This window comes from Thunnus thynnus, chromosome 8 (assembly GCF_963924715.1).
Source record: "Thunnus thynnus chromosome 8, fThuThy2.1, whole genome shotgun sequence".
Taxonomy (NCBI): Eukaryota; Metazoa; Chordata; class Actinopteri; order Scombriformes; family Scombridae; genus Thunnus; species Thunnus thynnus.
Window position 1 is genome coordinate 32,301,059 of NC_089524.1, and position 14,987 is coordinate 32,316,045.

At 41.0% G+C, this 14,987-nt stretch overlaps 1 protein-coding gene across 5 annotated transcripts in view; it reads right to left on the reverse strand.

Moving 5' to 3' along the window:
• mcf2l2 (MCF.2 cell line derived transforming sequence-like 2) overlaps window positions 1-14,987 on the reverse strand; it is a 154,014-nt gene that overhangs the window by 22,173 nt on the left and 116,854 nt on the right. For all 5 annotated transcript variants that reach the window (XM_067597970.1, XM_067597966.1, XM_067597969.1 and 2 more), the window contains exons 26-27: window positions 8,756-8,810; window positions 8,559-8,656 (exon numbers count right to left, since the gene is read on the reverse strand). In XM_067597970.1, coding sequence (XP_067454071.1) covers window positions 8,559-8,656; window positions 8,756-8,810 — 153 coding nt within the window. The remainder of the gene's footprint in view (window positions 1-8,558; window positions 8,657-8,755; window positions 8,811-14,987) is intronic.

Sequence of the window (14,987 nt, forward strand, 5' to 3'; positions counted from 1 at the left end):
TTATTTGATGCTTTCTACTACATGTTGGAGCCTGGCTGCAGGGGTTTTGGGGATTTTCATCCACATTAAAATTGCTTTAAAAAAGTAAGGGTGTCCACATACTATTGGCCATATACGGTACTTCCTACTACTCTTTCTCTTCTCACATACATCAAGATGTCTAATCAATGTGCGGCCTTGGTCATATGCTAACAAGACTGGATGTATTGATGCGGCAGATTCAGCTGACTGTGTCTCTCAGTGGAAGTCGGGTGAAAAAATATTGAGTGTTGGGGGAGGAATTACCTGTAATCTAATGGCTCACATGGTAAATTCAGCATAATATACACTGCATTTCCATCAGTTCCATCAGAACAACAACAGAGCCATGTACTGGTCTCATTCTTTCATTTGCTTTGTAGTTCTTTCATTTGGTGTTAATGAAACTCAACCGTCCTGCAGATGTTTCACATTAGAAACCTACAAGGAGAGATTATGCCCTTTGAGCTGGTGCATCGAAGGTTTTCAATCTGAAAACATCTGCGCAGGTGTGTTGTGCTGTGTTTTATTGACAGGAGATTATAGACAGTGAAAAGCTTGTGGAGGAAAGCAAGATTTCCGCTTGTTCATAGATTTTTTGGGGGCATTTTGCCTTTATTTGACGGGAGAGCAAGGACATGGAACAACAGTGGATCCGATCAGAGCTGCATTGCAGATGTTGCAGCTGTATGGTATGCATCTCATCCACTAAACCACTGTACGGCCCATGACAACAGTGTTTCTGTTAAAACTAAGACACAGTGGTTATAGATATGACTGTTGTTGCACTGATGGAATTAGTGATTAGTGATTTATTAAGACAACAGGTTAACACAGAGGAAGTGTTGAGTTTGCATGAAATCATGAATTTACAGTGATTCCAGTTGCGTTGTAGTTGGAAATTCCATGAAACTACTACATTTCATTTTCACTTCCTTCCCTCATGAGGTTGTTGGATCTCTGTGGGTTTTCTGGACATCTTTACTTAACTGGTCAATCCACTCCACTACCTGACCCCCCCCCCCCCCACACCTCACTTACTAGTCTCATCAGGGGCACGTGTGGCTTGAAGACTGGCCGGACCGCTGTGATATGGAAAGCAGGACCTGGAATCAAGGCCCGTCCTCTAAAAATGTTAATACCCTTCCAAATGTCAAGAGGGCTTGAATATTAGAGTGTGACATTTAGTGCAGCGCTGTGCCGCAGAATTTAGCCTCACCGCAGTGTCACCACTGCCGGGACTCTGGCACATTCTCTCTCTCTCTGTCTGTCCATATATCTATCTCCTGCTGTCTCCCTGTCTCCAAAAGCTGTCTCCTCCACCGTGCCCTGTCCCTCTCTTTCTCCTAAATCACACTTTTCTTGTTATAGTGTGGGCAGATGCAGATGATACTGATATAAACAGATGAAAGGAGAGAAAGGGGAGTAGAGGAAGATATGGCCTTTATTATGCCGAGACACCGCCGGCACTGGGACGCATGGAGAGATCTGCCTGACGACGGGACACACGCTGACACAGAAATTTATATAACATTTGAGGGAAAAAGAGGACAACAGTGGTTATGTGACTGAAGAATTGAGACTGAAGCAGACAGAAGGTAGACGCTGCTGCTGTTTCATTCTAATAAATGACTGATGAAGACTATGTCCAAAGACGCTGATGATGATGATGACGGTGACACTGTTGTCAACAATGAAGAAATCAAAGAACAGACGATGAAGACAATAAGCGAGCACACGACGCGGCGAGGTCATGCCGTTACCTGCGGGAAGCGACCTCCTGTTGGAAAGACCCTGCAAGGTGAAGCGTTTCCTAGCGTTAACAGCCGAGTGGCCTGATTGGCTGGCTGAAGCATCAGCTGAGTGGGAAAGCAAAAGGGAGCCAGAGTTAGTACAGGAAGGACAGAAGAGTAGTAGGGATGAGTTTGAAGATGTTCCATATCTGTGTCAGTGCAATACCTGATATTTGGTCCAGACACCAAAACAATACTTTTTTTTTTTCATTCAACAAAATATGCCAAACTGCTCAATGTGTCAGTGATAAATTAAGGACTGGCTTAATAAAATATGGGGATAGGTGCTACAGTTAAGAATTTTTTTGTGTTTTTCATATCAGTCAAGATTCGTTAAAAAAAAATTCAGTCAGTCAGTCTATTTCTGTCCAGCTTAATGATTTTCTTACACTTGGAATTCCCTTGTAATAGATTCAAAACCCTGATGTTATATGATCTGCAAAGAGAGAGGCTATCTAAATGCATGAATTCTGCAAAAATAAACAAAAATCTTCCATCTTGTCAGTATAAATTATTCAGTTAAAAATCCCTCATTCTCCAGTGTTGTGTATCAGCCTCATGTCTTGCATGTGTGATGCATCTCTGACTGTTAAGCTGTCGCTTCCTTTGCCAGCATTGAAAGTTTCCTCTGACGAAGACTTTGTCTCCCTTTGAAATACTATTAACAGTATATCAAACTTTCTTTTTTTTTTATTGAGGAAATGTGTCTATAACAGTGAGTAATATCATTTATATCGCCCAGCACTAATAAACCATGGAGTAAGTTTCCTCATTTACATCAGGAAATATCTGATCAAAGCATTCATGTCAACTTTTCATACTTTTTCAACCCTCTATGATACAAACACATTTCAGTCTGTATTGATGTTTGATACCCAGCCTTAAAAGAGAGAGAATGTGTTAAAAAAAAAAGTAATGTATCAGGTATTAGCATTAGGAATAATATAGCATAAAAATCTTAACTCAAGATCCACTTCTGGAGCTTTCAACTGTATCTCATAATCTTCCTCAGCAGGTGGATTTTGATAAGTTAACACATAGATAACTCATGGAATGGAGATAGCTGTAACTCAGTTAGCGTTAGTTGAGCGTGCAGCATGAGCGTGAAATGCAATTGAAAGCTATGGAAAAAACAAGTAAGTGGACCTTGAGTCAAGATCTATTTGGTCAAACTACTGCTTCCAGACAGGTCCTTGAAACTCAGTGGAATTAATGGTAAAAATGGTCATTTTGGCAGATTATGTCAATTTTATCAGGCCACTTTTACTTTATAACTACTGTGGTTTCATCACAACCACACCGTACAGACTCTGGAACAGTCTGGGAGGAAGAAATGACCGTACTTTACCCTCACTTAACAATTGTGGCTGAATAGCCCTTGAGCAAGGCAATAAACCCTGAATAGCAAGTGAAGCTGCTCAATAGTGGCCAAATACAAGAGAGAACGAGCCAGGATTCTGGTAAAAAAAAAAAAAAAAAAGGATATATACACATGAGAATATAGATGAAAAGAAGCTGAGGGAGCAGCCTGCCAGCAAAAAAAAGAAAAGACAGACGCTAAATCAAATCACTCATCCATTTAAACTTCCTGTTCATCCATGAAAAAGTTATTTAAAATAGAGTCACTGTACAGTACAGCCTTCCAGTATTCTGATCTGTACATCAGAGAGAGACTCATCTATTCCTGCTCCATCTATCCATCTGTGTGTGTGTGTGTGTGTCTGTCTGGGCTGAAGGGCACAGTGACCTCGCTGTGGGAGAGCATTCCGAGTCTGTCGGCCTGGTTAGCTGTTCAAGCAGGTTTGCATGTGGACAGAGCTAACAGATGGAGCTTTATCTGTCTCGTCCTTAACCAAAGGGCCAACACACACACACACACACACACACACATACATGCACGGGTAAATACATGTGCTTGTGCAAGTGTTTAATTTAATTTTCCTTACAACGGGAGCAGTAAATAAACACAGACCCATATGTGTCAAAGCTAAGCATACTGAACACATCCAGCCCACTCCTCATCCTCCTACATGAGAACACAGCAGTGATCTGTTTATTAATGACTATGGATGGATGGAAGGGAGGAAATCAGCTCAGCAAGGCCAGGTACAAACAGGTTATTAAACAAGCGGAGACGTCTCTGCTTGTCCCTTATGTGACTTGATTTGAACTCGTCTTAAGTGACATGAGACTTGAGTTGGAATTCTCTAAAATGACTCGAGACAGACTCAAGACTTGACTTGGACATGAGTTGAATGAGTTGCTTCTTGAATCAGGCATGTTCAAATAACTTGAAGCTTTATTTGAGATGTGTTCTGACTTGAGAATTGCCTCCTTATTTAATTCTCTAAAATGACTCGATACTTGCTCTGAAAGACTTTTGACATGAGACGAACGGCTTGACTATTGATTTGAGCTTGTTTCAAATAACTTGAGACTTGAGTTGGACTTGTCTCAGAAGACTTGGACTTTACCGGAGATGTGATTTGACAGACTTGAGACTTGATTTGGACTTGTCTTGAATGATCCAGGAAGAGGTTAGGAGGAGGTTAGGAAAAGACAACTGGTAAGAGAATGTGAACTACAGCCAGTTCTCTGCAGTTATAGACACACCTGTTTCTAAGTTTTGAGGTAAGTGCAAGTCAGGTGTCACATCAATCGAAATAAGTCCAAGTCAAATCACATTTGTATTGTTCCAAGACTTTGCCTTGTCAAAACTCCAGAGTTCAATAGTTTTACCTTCAAGTCTCAAGTCAAGTCAAGTCTTTAGGGAGTCATTTCTCACAGCAGTGTTTTTTAAAAGTCAGCCATGAAGACAGTGACAATGACTGATCTGAGGCTTCTGTCATTGGAAACATTGGTATCTGTTATTTGTTGGGATTCATTTCTCGTTGTATGACTTGTTTACATCTTGGCAGCTCTAAAAGCTTTACTCCTGACACCGAAACCTGATATTCATGCATCATCTGGACGTCATCTCATCTATGTTTAGTCAATTCTACGCAAGAATAAGATGAATTCTTAGAGCTTATGTTTTGGATTTACCTTTTATACTAAGGATCATGGAGCATAATAAACAAAGTCGCAGCAACAACATAGCGATTCTATATTGCATCACATTTGTTTGATTTTTCTGTTTGAGTGGGATGACATATGACGTCTTTATGAGAGGTTTTGCGTTTCAAGCACAGCTCAGTCTGTGCCCTGTGGTGGGATTAGCTCTCTAACTGCTTATACTACTGCTGTCATCATTATCACACAGACGGAGAGAAAATAAGGCAGCGAGAGGAGCAGGGAGGCGCAGGGAGATGGCAGATGATGAGAAAGGGAAGAAAATTTGGCTACAACATAACACACAATTACTTATTTTGCACATTGATCGCAGCCTTGGGTAATAAACTGTGGTGCGCATCTGAATACGAGTGTGAAAGCACGCAGCACGGAACAGCAGGAAGAAAAGATCATTACAGGTTAAAATGCCATCAGTGCTGATGTAAATATGTGCATTATGGGAAGAAACATCATTGACATTGTTTTGTTTAAAGTTCTAATCTTAAAATTGACAGAAGCAACATCACCATGGTGACAACGTCATTGCAACATGTAGAAATATTTTCGCTGTGGGTAGATACCAGATCTGTAGAATGTAGTAATACTCAAGTCAAAAAAATAAGGACTTGAGACCCGACTTGGACATGACTGCTTAAAGACTTGACTTGACTTACAGCAAAACCTTTCCACACTTGAAACTAACAAGGACTTAATAAAGACTATAAAATGCCCTGAAGCACTTCTTCATATTGACTTGAGATTTGACTCGAATGCCCCAAAACACGACTTGAGACTTTCTCTGAGAGACTTGAGACTTGACCTAAGGCTTGCTCTGACAGACATGAGACAAGACATTTACTTGAAAGTTCACTGGGAAGTGACTCAAACGACATGAAACCTGATTTGGACTTGTATAAAATGACTTAAGACTTGATTTGAGAAATGCTGACTTCACTTGAACTTGTCTTGAATTGACCTGATAACTGACCTGGACTTGCTTTGACAGATATGAGACTTGTCTCAAATGGCCTGACATTCGACTTGGGCTTGTCCCAAATGACTTAAGACTTAAGACTTAAGAGGATTGCTCTAAAAGACTTGAAATACGACTTGGTCTTGCTCTGACAGACTCAAGACTTGACCTGAACTTGCTCCGGTGACTCACCACCCTGGCTATGAGACGGGATGTAATTGGAAGGTTTGTTATAGCACATCCAGATGCAGTGCAGAGTTTAACATCAGGTGTAAATGACATGTCTTTCACCAGAATCTGAAATTAACACCTTTGATGCAAACACGCTGCGTCACATGGCCTGGTACAAACTGATCAGCCAACACCTCCTGAATCAGCTGACAAATACTGAGACATCAGGGATGCACACGCGCGCGTGTGTGTGTGTGTGTGTGTGTTCATCAGTGAGAAGCAGCTAACCAGTGCTGAGAAGTCAGTGAAAAGTGTGTTTGTGTCTTCTCAGCATGTGTATGTGTGTGTGTGTGTGTGTGTGTGTGGGTGAGAAACTCTACATCATAGCATAAAGCTCAACTCACACAGTGCTATAATTTAGAGCCAATAATGCATCATAAAGGAAATAAAACAGTCTGAAAGGCGAGATGAGATGAAGGGAGGGGAGTGAGGAGGCAGAATGGAACAATGGATAGTAGAGGATGAGGTGTGGTGAGAAAAAAGAAGAGAGAGAGAGAGAGGAGAAATAGAAAGATAAAAAGCAGAACACACAGCAGAGAGAGAGAGGGGGAGGGAAGGAGGAGTGGCGGTGGGGGGGGGGGGGTGACAGAAGAGGAGATCAACAGAGTTAAAGAGAAAGAGACAGAGGAGGAAGAGAGGGAAAGAGAGAGGAGGAGGTGTGAATAGATATGAGGAGACAGGTTTGGGTTTGGACAGTTGGTTTTATAACAGTGGCCTGACACCCATTTCGAAGGGTGAGACCAAAAACAACAGCCGCTGTCACATGTCTCTAACCTTCACCTTTATCCTAGCAGTGGGGATGAGATCATCAGTGAGAAGCAAGAGACACCATGTATGAATAAGAATGAAGAACAGCTACTTACATCTTTATTGAACACAATATGAGGCCAAACACTAAAGGGCAACCCCGGCGTTTTTTGAAACGTGTCTGGAGTCCCTCACTTGTCAGTCTCACAGATTGATTTTGACAAGTCCTTGATTAATCTCATTATTGACTCTCTTCTCGATTAATCGGTTAGTTGTTTGGTCAATAAAATCTCAGAAACATGTCCATCACTGTTTCCCAAAGCCCTGGTGACATCTTAAAATGTCTTTTTTGTCCACAAGAGTCTACAACCCAAACATGTTGAGTTTACTGTCTTTCTACTGGATTTTTCTCTTAAGAAATGACTCAAAACAATTAGACTTGGTGTGCAGAAGGTTTAAGTTTCAGTTTAAGCGTCAGATACAGGGACCTCTAGTGGCATGTAGATGATTTCTACAGGACTCAGCAACCGTGTTTAGACTAAACCCACAGGTGCAGTTCAGATCAGAGCTTCTGAGGACACAGCAGGGTGGTTTTAGAGACAACACGGGTTCAAATCCATCTTTGGTGACCTGGTGGTGATTTTGGTTTCATCCTATATTTTCTCTCTCTCCCTCATTGTCATCTTTCCATTGTCGCTATCCAATAAAGGCATAAGATACAAAAACTAATTTAAAAAAGCCTTAAACCTCAGCTAATGACAGAACAACAGCCCCCTGCTGTCTGTATGATTGTGAACTTATTAACTAAATGATTGATGATTGATCAAATTCAGGATTCACTGTGGGCATCTAAAGCTTTTTGGGTGTTGTGCTCATTCAATGCTGATGTCTTAATTCTGGTGTTAACTTTCAGGCTCTGTAAAAACATATTTTACAGCCAGGTTAAAACATATGATTTTTGGAACAGTTTTGTAGCTATGTAGTTCAAAGTATGGTTTGTGTTCTCCTTGATTTAATGGAAGGAACTTAAGAAGAAACAAGGAGGCATGGAAGGAGAGAGAGTTGTGCAGCGAGGTTGTAGAGAAGGAAGTGATGTGAGAGGAAGTTAGGGTGAGAGGAAAGTCGATAGAAGAAAAGGTGGGAGGGAAGAAGGAAGGAATGATGAAAGAGGGAAAAAGAAGGAAGGTAGGAGACAAAGTAGATCCCTGGAGATGACTGTGGAGTATGCCTCCTGTCGCTTTGACTTAGTTTTAGCTCCGGTACACACACACACACACACACACACACACTGCTCTGGTCAACACAACCTTTGCGGATACACTGTTGATATTCTCACTCACTGGAAAGTAACACCGAGGGCTTCCTCACAAGCGTGAAATTGTACCCGTTATCTTATCCCCAACTGTGGTCGACAACCTTGTGTGTGTGTGTGTGTGTGTGTGGAGGCTGTCATGCATCCCTGCATGCTTTTGGCCTGACTGTGTGTGTGAGAGTTGATAAGTGGCTTTGTGATTGTGTGTGTGTATTGTGTCTGTGCGTGTACATGCAGAAGTACAGCGTCCAGGCTCGGATAAGTTTATGTGTGTGTGTGTGAGCATGTGCTGTCTTATCTGGCCTCCTTTTTTCCTTTTACACTATGTTGCCACAGTAAAATCAAGAAGGTAATGTGAGAAAAAAAAAGAATATATAAAGAGTAGATTTTGGTGGGTATCTACTGTTAGGTAACTACAGTAGTGACTTCTTACCTTTCTTCTGCCTCATATTAGGGCTGGGGTTGGCTCTCCTGAAGCCTGACTCTGGACTGGAGGAATCAGACTGTCTCAGCGCCATCTTCCGCATATTCCTTGTTGGAGTAGAGAGACAGGTACACAGGTCAGTGTGAGCCAATGAAATGGCTAAAGCAACTTGATTACAAAACACAGTTTTGGAGTTGTTTGCTCACCTCATTGGGGCCCCGTAGATGTGGTCTGAGATCTTCTGGTGGAGCTGGCTGGCTTCTGTGAACGGACATTAAATTTTACTGTTCCTCAAATGAACACATTGTTTGTTGAGTGGCTTCTAACATGATCCATATGACAATTACAGAGACATTCTCTGATCTGGCACTTCAATAACCACTTAGTTATAATAATCAAGGTCCAGATTAGATACAAACTGTCATCCCTGGTGTCCCACTTGCCACCTCGTACACCCTAATACATTCATGTGCCTTGTACACCATATAGGACACGAAGGATACAGGACAGGATAGCTACAATTGTACATGGTGACTCAAGACATTAAATTATAGAGGAGAACAAATGGTACAGGACGAGATACAAATAGGTCTGACCCTTTACTGTTTTTCTGATCAGCTATGAAAAGGAAGCTTTCTGGTTTCAGGCTGTATTTTCAGTGTCTGACCTCCAGAACAGTGTTATAGACTCTCTCTGATCGTCCCCTCTCCTTCCATTCTAACGGAGTTATGTCCGTGCTTAAAATCTCTCAAACTGCTGCGTCAATGCCGTAAGCTGCTTTTATTGGCCTGATAGAAAACACTTTGTGGCTCTATAAAGAGAGAAAGAAACATCAGAATACTGAAGTCACCGGGGATACGGCGTCGGATATCAACCCATATCTAAACAAGGGGGGTTCGTAAATGCAGCGTTAACAAATCTGGCCTGCCACAGGATTCTGCTGTGTGAGAGGAAATCTCTAGAGAAGAATCTAGTAAAATAACTGCAGACAGTGAAGCGCAGCCTCGGCCAAATGCACAGCTCACATAAGTGAAATACCAAGCTCTGTGAATGATCTGGCTTGTCACCTACTGTTCCAAGCAACCAATGAACCTGTCGCTGAAATGCAGACTCAGCATATAGCCATTCCACATGCTCCAAATATTGTATTCAGCACAAGGGATATATTTTTTCATCATGGATCTGGTGATGTTTTATTCATAAAGGATGGTCACATTGAGGTGTGTGCAGCCAACAGGAGGAGAACCTTGGCTTTGAAATGAGTGTTGAGGAGTAACAGTGTGCACGGTTATAAACAAAGTCTGGCATCAAACAAAGTCCGTTCTTTTTCAAATGCGTTCGTCCTGGCTGGCTTCTTCATGTGAATGTGACTAACGTGTGCACATCATACTGCTGATGTCACTGCTTTCTACAGTTTTCCACTAACCTCTCACATGTACTCTCTGCATACATAATGAGCTCTCTACAGTTACTAGATACTGAATATTTGGACTTTTATTAACTGAAAACCAGTTTTATAAATCAGCTTCTAACTATGGAACAGGGTTTTTCTCATTGACTGGCTGTATTTTTCTCACTGGTTACTAAAAAAAAATGACGTCACCTACTTCCGTGCACCAATCAGCATTTAGTAACATTTGACTCAAAATCTGTTGACAGCTGGAGGGTTCAGCTTGACGGTTCAATCTTGACCTTAGAAAGCTCCTCTAAAGCTTTCAACCACATCTCATTGCCTTCTTCAGTGAATGTTCAGTTGTCATGGAGATGGGTTCGCTGTTTATAAAAACCAGTACCAACCACTGAGGAAGACTGTGAGATGTGGTTAAAAGCCTAGGAAACGACAAGTGCTGTAAAAATGGACTGTCTTAAAAATGTTTTTATTTATTCATTTATTCAAACCACACCCACACAATCCTGATGAAGCAGATTTGCATTTTTGTCAGTTGATCTAGTTGATTAGTTGAGTGTCTTTTTTTATTATTATTTCTATTTTTTTATTGCTCCTAATGAAGCTCAACACTTCCTGCACAAATGTTTCACATTAAAATCCTTAAAGTGGCTCAAAGGGCACTGCCATTTGAGATGGGATTTTAAAATTGAAAATGTGCAGGAAATGGTTCATTTCACTGATGTTAACGGTGATTGAGCGTCGTGAGTATGTGTGTTGTAAAGATGGAATAACTGCTGTGGAGAAGTACATTAAAATATGCTGACTTTATGTGAACTATTAGAGTACAAGTAGTTCCCCTTCCCTCATGCTTTTACTTTTATTTGTTTACACCAGCTATTCTTTGAGAATTTTTTAAAATGTATACATGTAATAAGTAATCCTTACTTCTTTTACAGCCTGCTTAGCACACTAAAATACTCAGCTATATAATATATATGTTGTTTGTATTGTTGTGCTTATATTACATTTTTTTTTCATTTACCTATTATCTTGCTGTGTTTATTGTGCAGTGGCCCAATTTCCTCCAGGAGATCAATAAACTAATAAAGTGTCATATTATCAAATTTAATTACAGCACTGCAAAGGAAGGCACTTCATAAATTCATAAGCTGGTGATGCAAGCGTCAACAAAAAGCTACAGAATATTTTGTAACGTGTTTGAGCCCAGCCTTTGTGATGTTTTTGCATACGGCCTTGAGACGTCTAAGCAGAGCTGTGCAGAGAGTCTGTAGCAGTGAATATGCGGTGTAAGAGGGATCCTGGCATTGTAGATGAAATAAATGCTGTCAATTCTGAATTTAATGCTGTTTGTCTTAACCAAGAAAACATTTTGTATCTGCGTTATCGGCAACTACATCCTATAAACACTTGATAGGCAGCAATGCAAGGTTGCCATGTACAGCCAATATACAGTATGACATGTAGATTAAGCGTCAACTCAGACAAAGTTGTGAAAATTTGTGAAAAAAATGTGTTATTCACGATGATGCAAGAATATTAGCTCAGGAGGAGATTATGAGGCGAGTCCTGAAGTCAGAGACATGATTTACACCAGAATACTCAACGTTTGTTACTTACATACAAACACTCTGAGTGCTATCTAACCATGCAGATAGTTGTAGGTTTTTTTGTCCTGGTGTTGAAATATCTGCCTCTGAGATATCTATCTCCACAGGCTGTCACAAGTTCATCTCTGTGTCATTGTTAGCAAAGACAACAGTCAGCTATGGAGTTCTACACACTACACAGAATTACTCTGAATCATATCATATTACATGATGACTAAATCAAGTTTTACTTCTACTTCTGTTCATATGCACCCTCTCCTGCTTGCCCATATGTGTGCACTTTGTCTGTCTCCATGTCTCTCTTTCCTTTTTTTTTTTTTCTTTCTTTCTCTTTATCTCAAGAGTCATTTCTATCCTGAACAGAGATGCCTGGTGACAAAATCCAGTTTTCAGCCCAGGCTGAGAATGGGCTATAACTTGTAACTAAAAGCATTTATTTTTATGGTTTTATTCTTGTAGCTTTGGCTGCCATTCTTATTGGTAATAATAATTTTGTACTCACTAAAGTAATTGCTCACATTTGGCAAGAGTGCTAAAAAGAATTCCAGCAGGACGTGAAGCACCAGCAGTCAGACATCAGACCCATCTGAAACATCCCATACATTTCACAGATTGACTTATTCCTTCAATACTGACCTACTGTACTTGCCAATACTGCTGTCTATTTTACTGTTTTACAGTAAAATAAGCTAGAATTGTCCTCTAGGCTGTATATTCTGCACATTTCTGTATTTTTCCAAACATCTTTTCCTCTTCTCTCTTTCTCGTCACATTCATCTCTTCCTCTCTCACAGAGCTAGAATGACTGCAGTTCCTCTTTGTCCTCCTTTCACTTGCCCTTCCCTCTCGTCATGTTCATCCCTTCATTCCCTCTGTGCTGCCTCTTGCCCTCCATCTCCACCCTCAAAATCTCTCTCTCTCTCTCTGTCTGTCTCTTTGTCTCTCCACCCATCATTCCACCAGCCTCTTCTCCTCTCTCCCCATCACTTTCAATCTCCTCCCTCTCCTTTTCCCAGACCAATTTCATTCTCTCTCCCTCTCTCTGTCTTTCCTCCACCCTCCTCACATGGAGTCAGAGATGTAAATCACACACACACACACACATTCACACACACACACACACACACACACACACTCGCTGCACTGGACCGTCAGAGCCTCCTACAGCCTCTGCTCTCCAGGCTTCATGACAGGGCTGCTGTGTCATTAGTCATTCTGCTCACTCACACACACACACACACACACGCACACACACACGCACACACACAGGCACACACACACACACACACACACACACACACACTCACAGACAGGTTGTCAGTTGGGCAGAGTGTGCGGCTCACAGAGGGTGGTTTTCCTGTCAGTCAGGACCACAGAGTGGAACTGTGGACGACTGATGCTTACTGGTACAGTGAGGGGCAAGAGAGGTAGAAATACACATGGAGAGAGAGGAGACGAGAGCCAGCACAGAGGATGATGTGTATTGCTGTGTGTATGGATATGTATTATATTGTATGTTCAAGCATTTGCACATTTATGTGTCCATGCATTATCTTTACACTGGGGCTGCAGCTGTTAATAACAGTAATTGTCATTACTGACTGTTCAATCTTTTGATATTTGTTCTCATTCATTCATTAACTATGTTGTCTACAAAAGGTCACAAAATATCCAGAGAGTCTAAAGTCACATTTTTAAACAGCTTGTTTTGTCTGACCAGCAGTACAAAACCCAAAGATATTCTATTTGCAATGATATAAAACAGACCATTTGTTTTGGTCTGAGATGCTGGTGCTCTAGTGCGACATCTAGTGGGGCTGAATATTGTATATTGCACCTTTAAAGTGAGACTGTGTAGCATCTGCTTAGCAGCAGCAACAGCAGCCTCTGCTGACACAAGTCAATCACTTGTTATCTTACCGATATATAACTTTATCATGATCAACAGAACTAAGATACATACTAGCAGTCGCCAGACTGTATTTTCCATGGTGTGTGAAGATGATGTGGATTATAGTCAGCACACAGCTGCTGTGGGTTCAGATGTTGACATCACGGAAATAAGATGACCCAGAAGCACAGCGAGGGATGTCACAACAGTAAATGTTGAAGTCTGTTCCCCTTCAAATAGTGTTGCTTCACATTACAGTAGTGCGGTATCCTCACTGCAAGGTACAATAAGTAGTGTAGGCTACCTGTTGGAGGTGTGCTGGTCGTCACATATCTCTCTGTGGCTGTTTCTGCTTCTACTCTACCTCTCTGTAACCGATCCGCTGAACAAAGAGCTCCAAACATCTCCAAATATTATTGACAAATCGTGCTTTCTCTGTTATAAACACATTTCATTTCCTGTAAGCTCTTCACACTGAAATCCTACAGACTGGTCCTTTAAATTCAAATCGTTGTATGATGTTACTTTAAAGTGAGACTGTGTAACTTTTGAGAGGAGCATTAAAATAATCCTCTTAGAAATGAAAAGTTAAATTCATGAGCAATAGGGGTTTTTGCCTTAACAGTCATTTGGTGCGGTATAACCAGTATCTTTGATGTCTAATGTTTTAATTTAGACAGGTGTTGCTATTTTATGAGCCTTCTCTGCTTGTGCTGTTACACAATGTTTTAGCAGGTCACGAAAAATTAATGAAAATTCAGTGTTTCATTATCCTGCAACTGTGACTTGAGGCCACAGTGGCCTCTGTTAAGCGGAGGTTACATCTTCTCGCTTTAATGATTAATCAATCATCAAAACTGTTGTCAATTAAAGGGGCAGGCCACTAATATTACACATATTAAGTCTGTTTACTGGACATGAGCCTGTGAAAACTGTTTGGGTCTGGGGGAGCTTTCTATAACTGAGTAGAGAAAAATGATGTGTGATGTCATAATGATGTCATCAGGGTTATCACAGTTCAGGCTGGGAGACTACACATTTTAAACAGAAAGCCTGCATTATAAACTGGGGGCAGGAGTTTGAAAGACATGAGTCTTTACCAGACAGGGAAGGAGAGTGAAGAGTGATGGAGACACGTCTCCCTCAGTCCCTGGTGGAAATGATGCCCTTGACTTGTAGAAGCATTTAACATGCTGCTATCACAGATTCATTTTAATGCATACATTTAGATTAGTTGATTCACTGTTTATTGGATTTGTTTGTATGGACCATAATACTTTGTTGTCTTTGATGCTATATATACACACTAGTACATATACAGACAGGTGACAAATTAAAGGAAAAACTGGTCTGAATGCTTGACCCTTATAGTGAGGGGATCTGGTTATGCTGTGGAGGGCATTTTGCTGGCATGGTTTGGGTCCACTTGTTCCCTTAGCCTTGGCATTAATTCTACAAGTCTCTGGAACTCTTCTGGAGGGATGAACACCATTCTTCAAAAAAGATATTCCGTCATTTGGTGTTTTGAT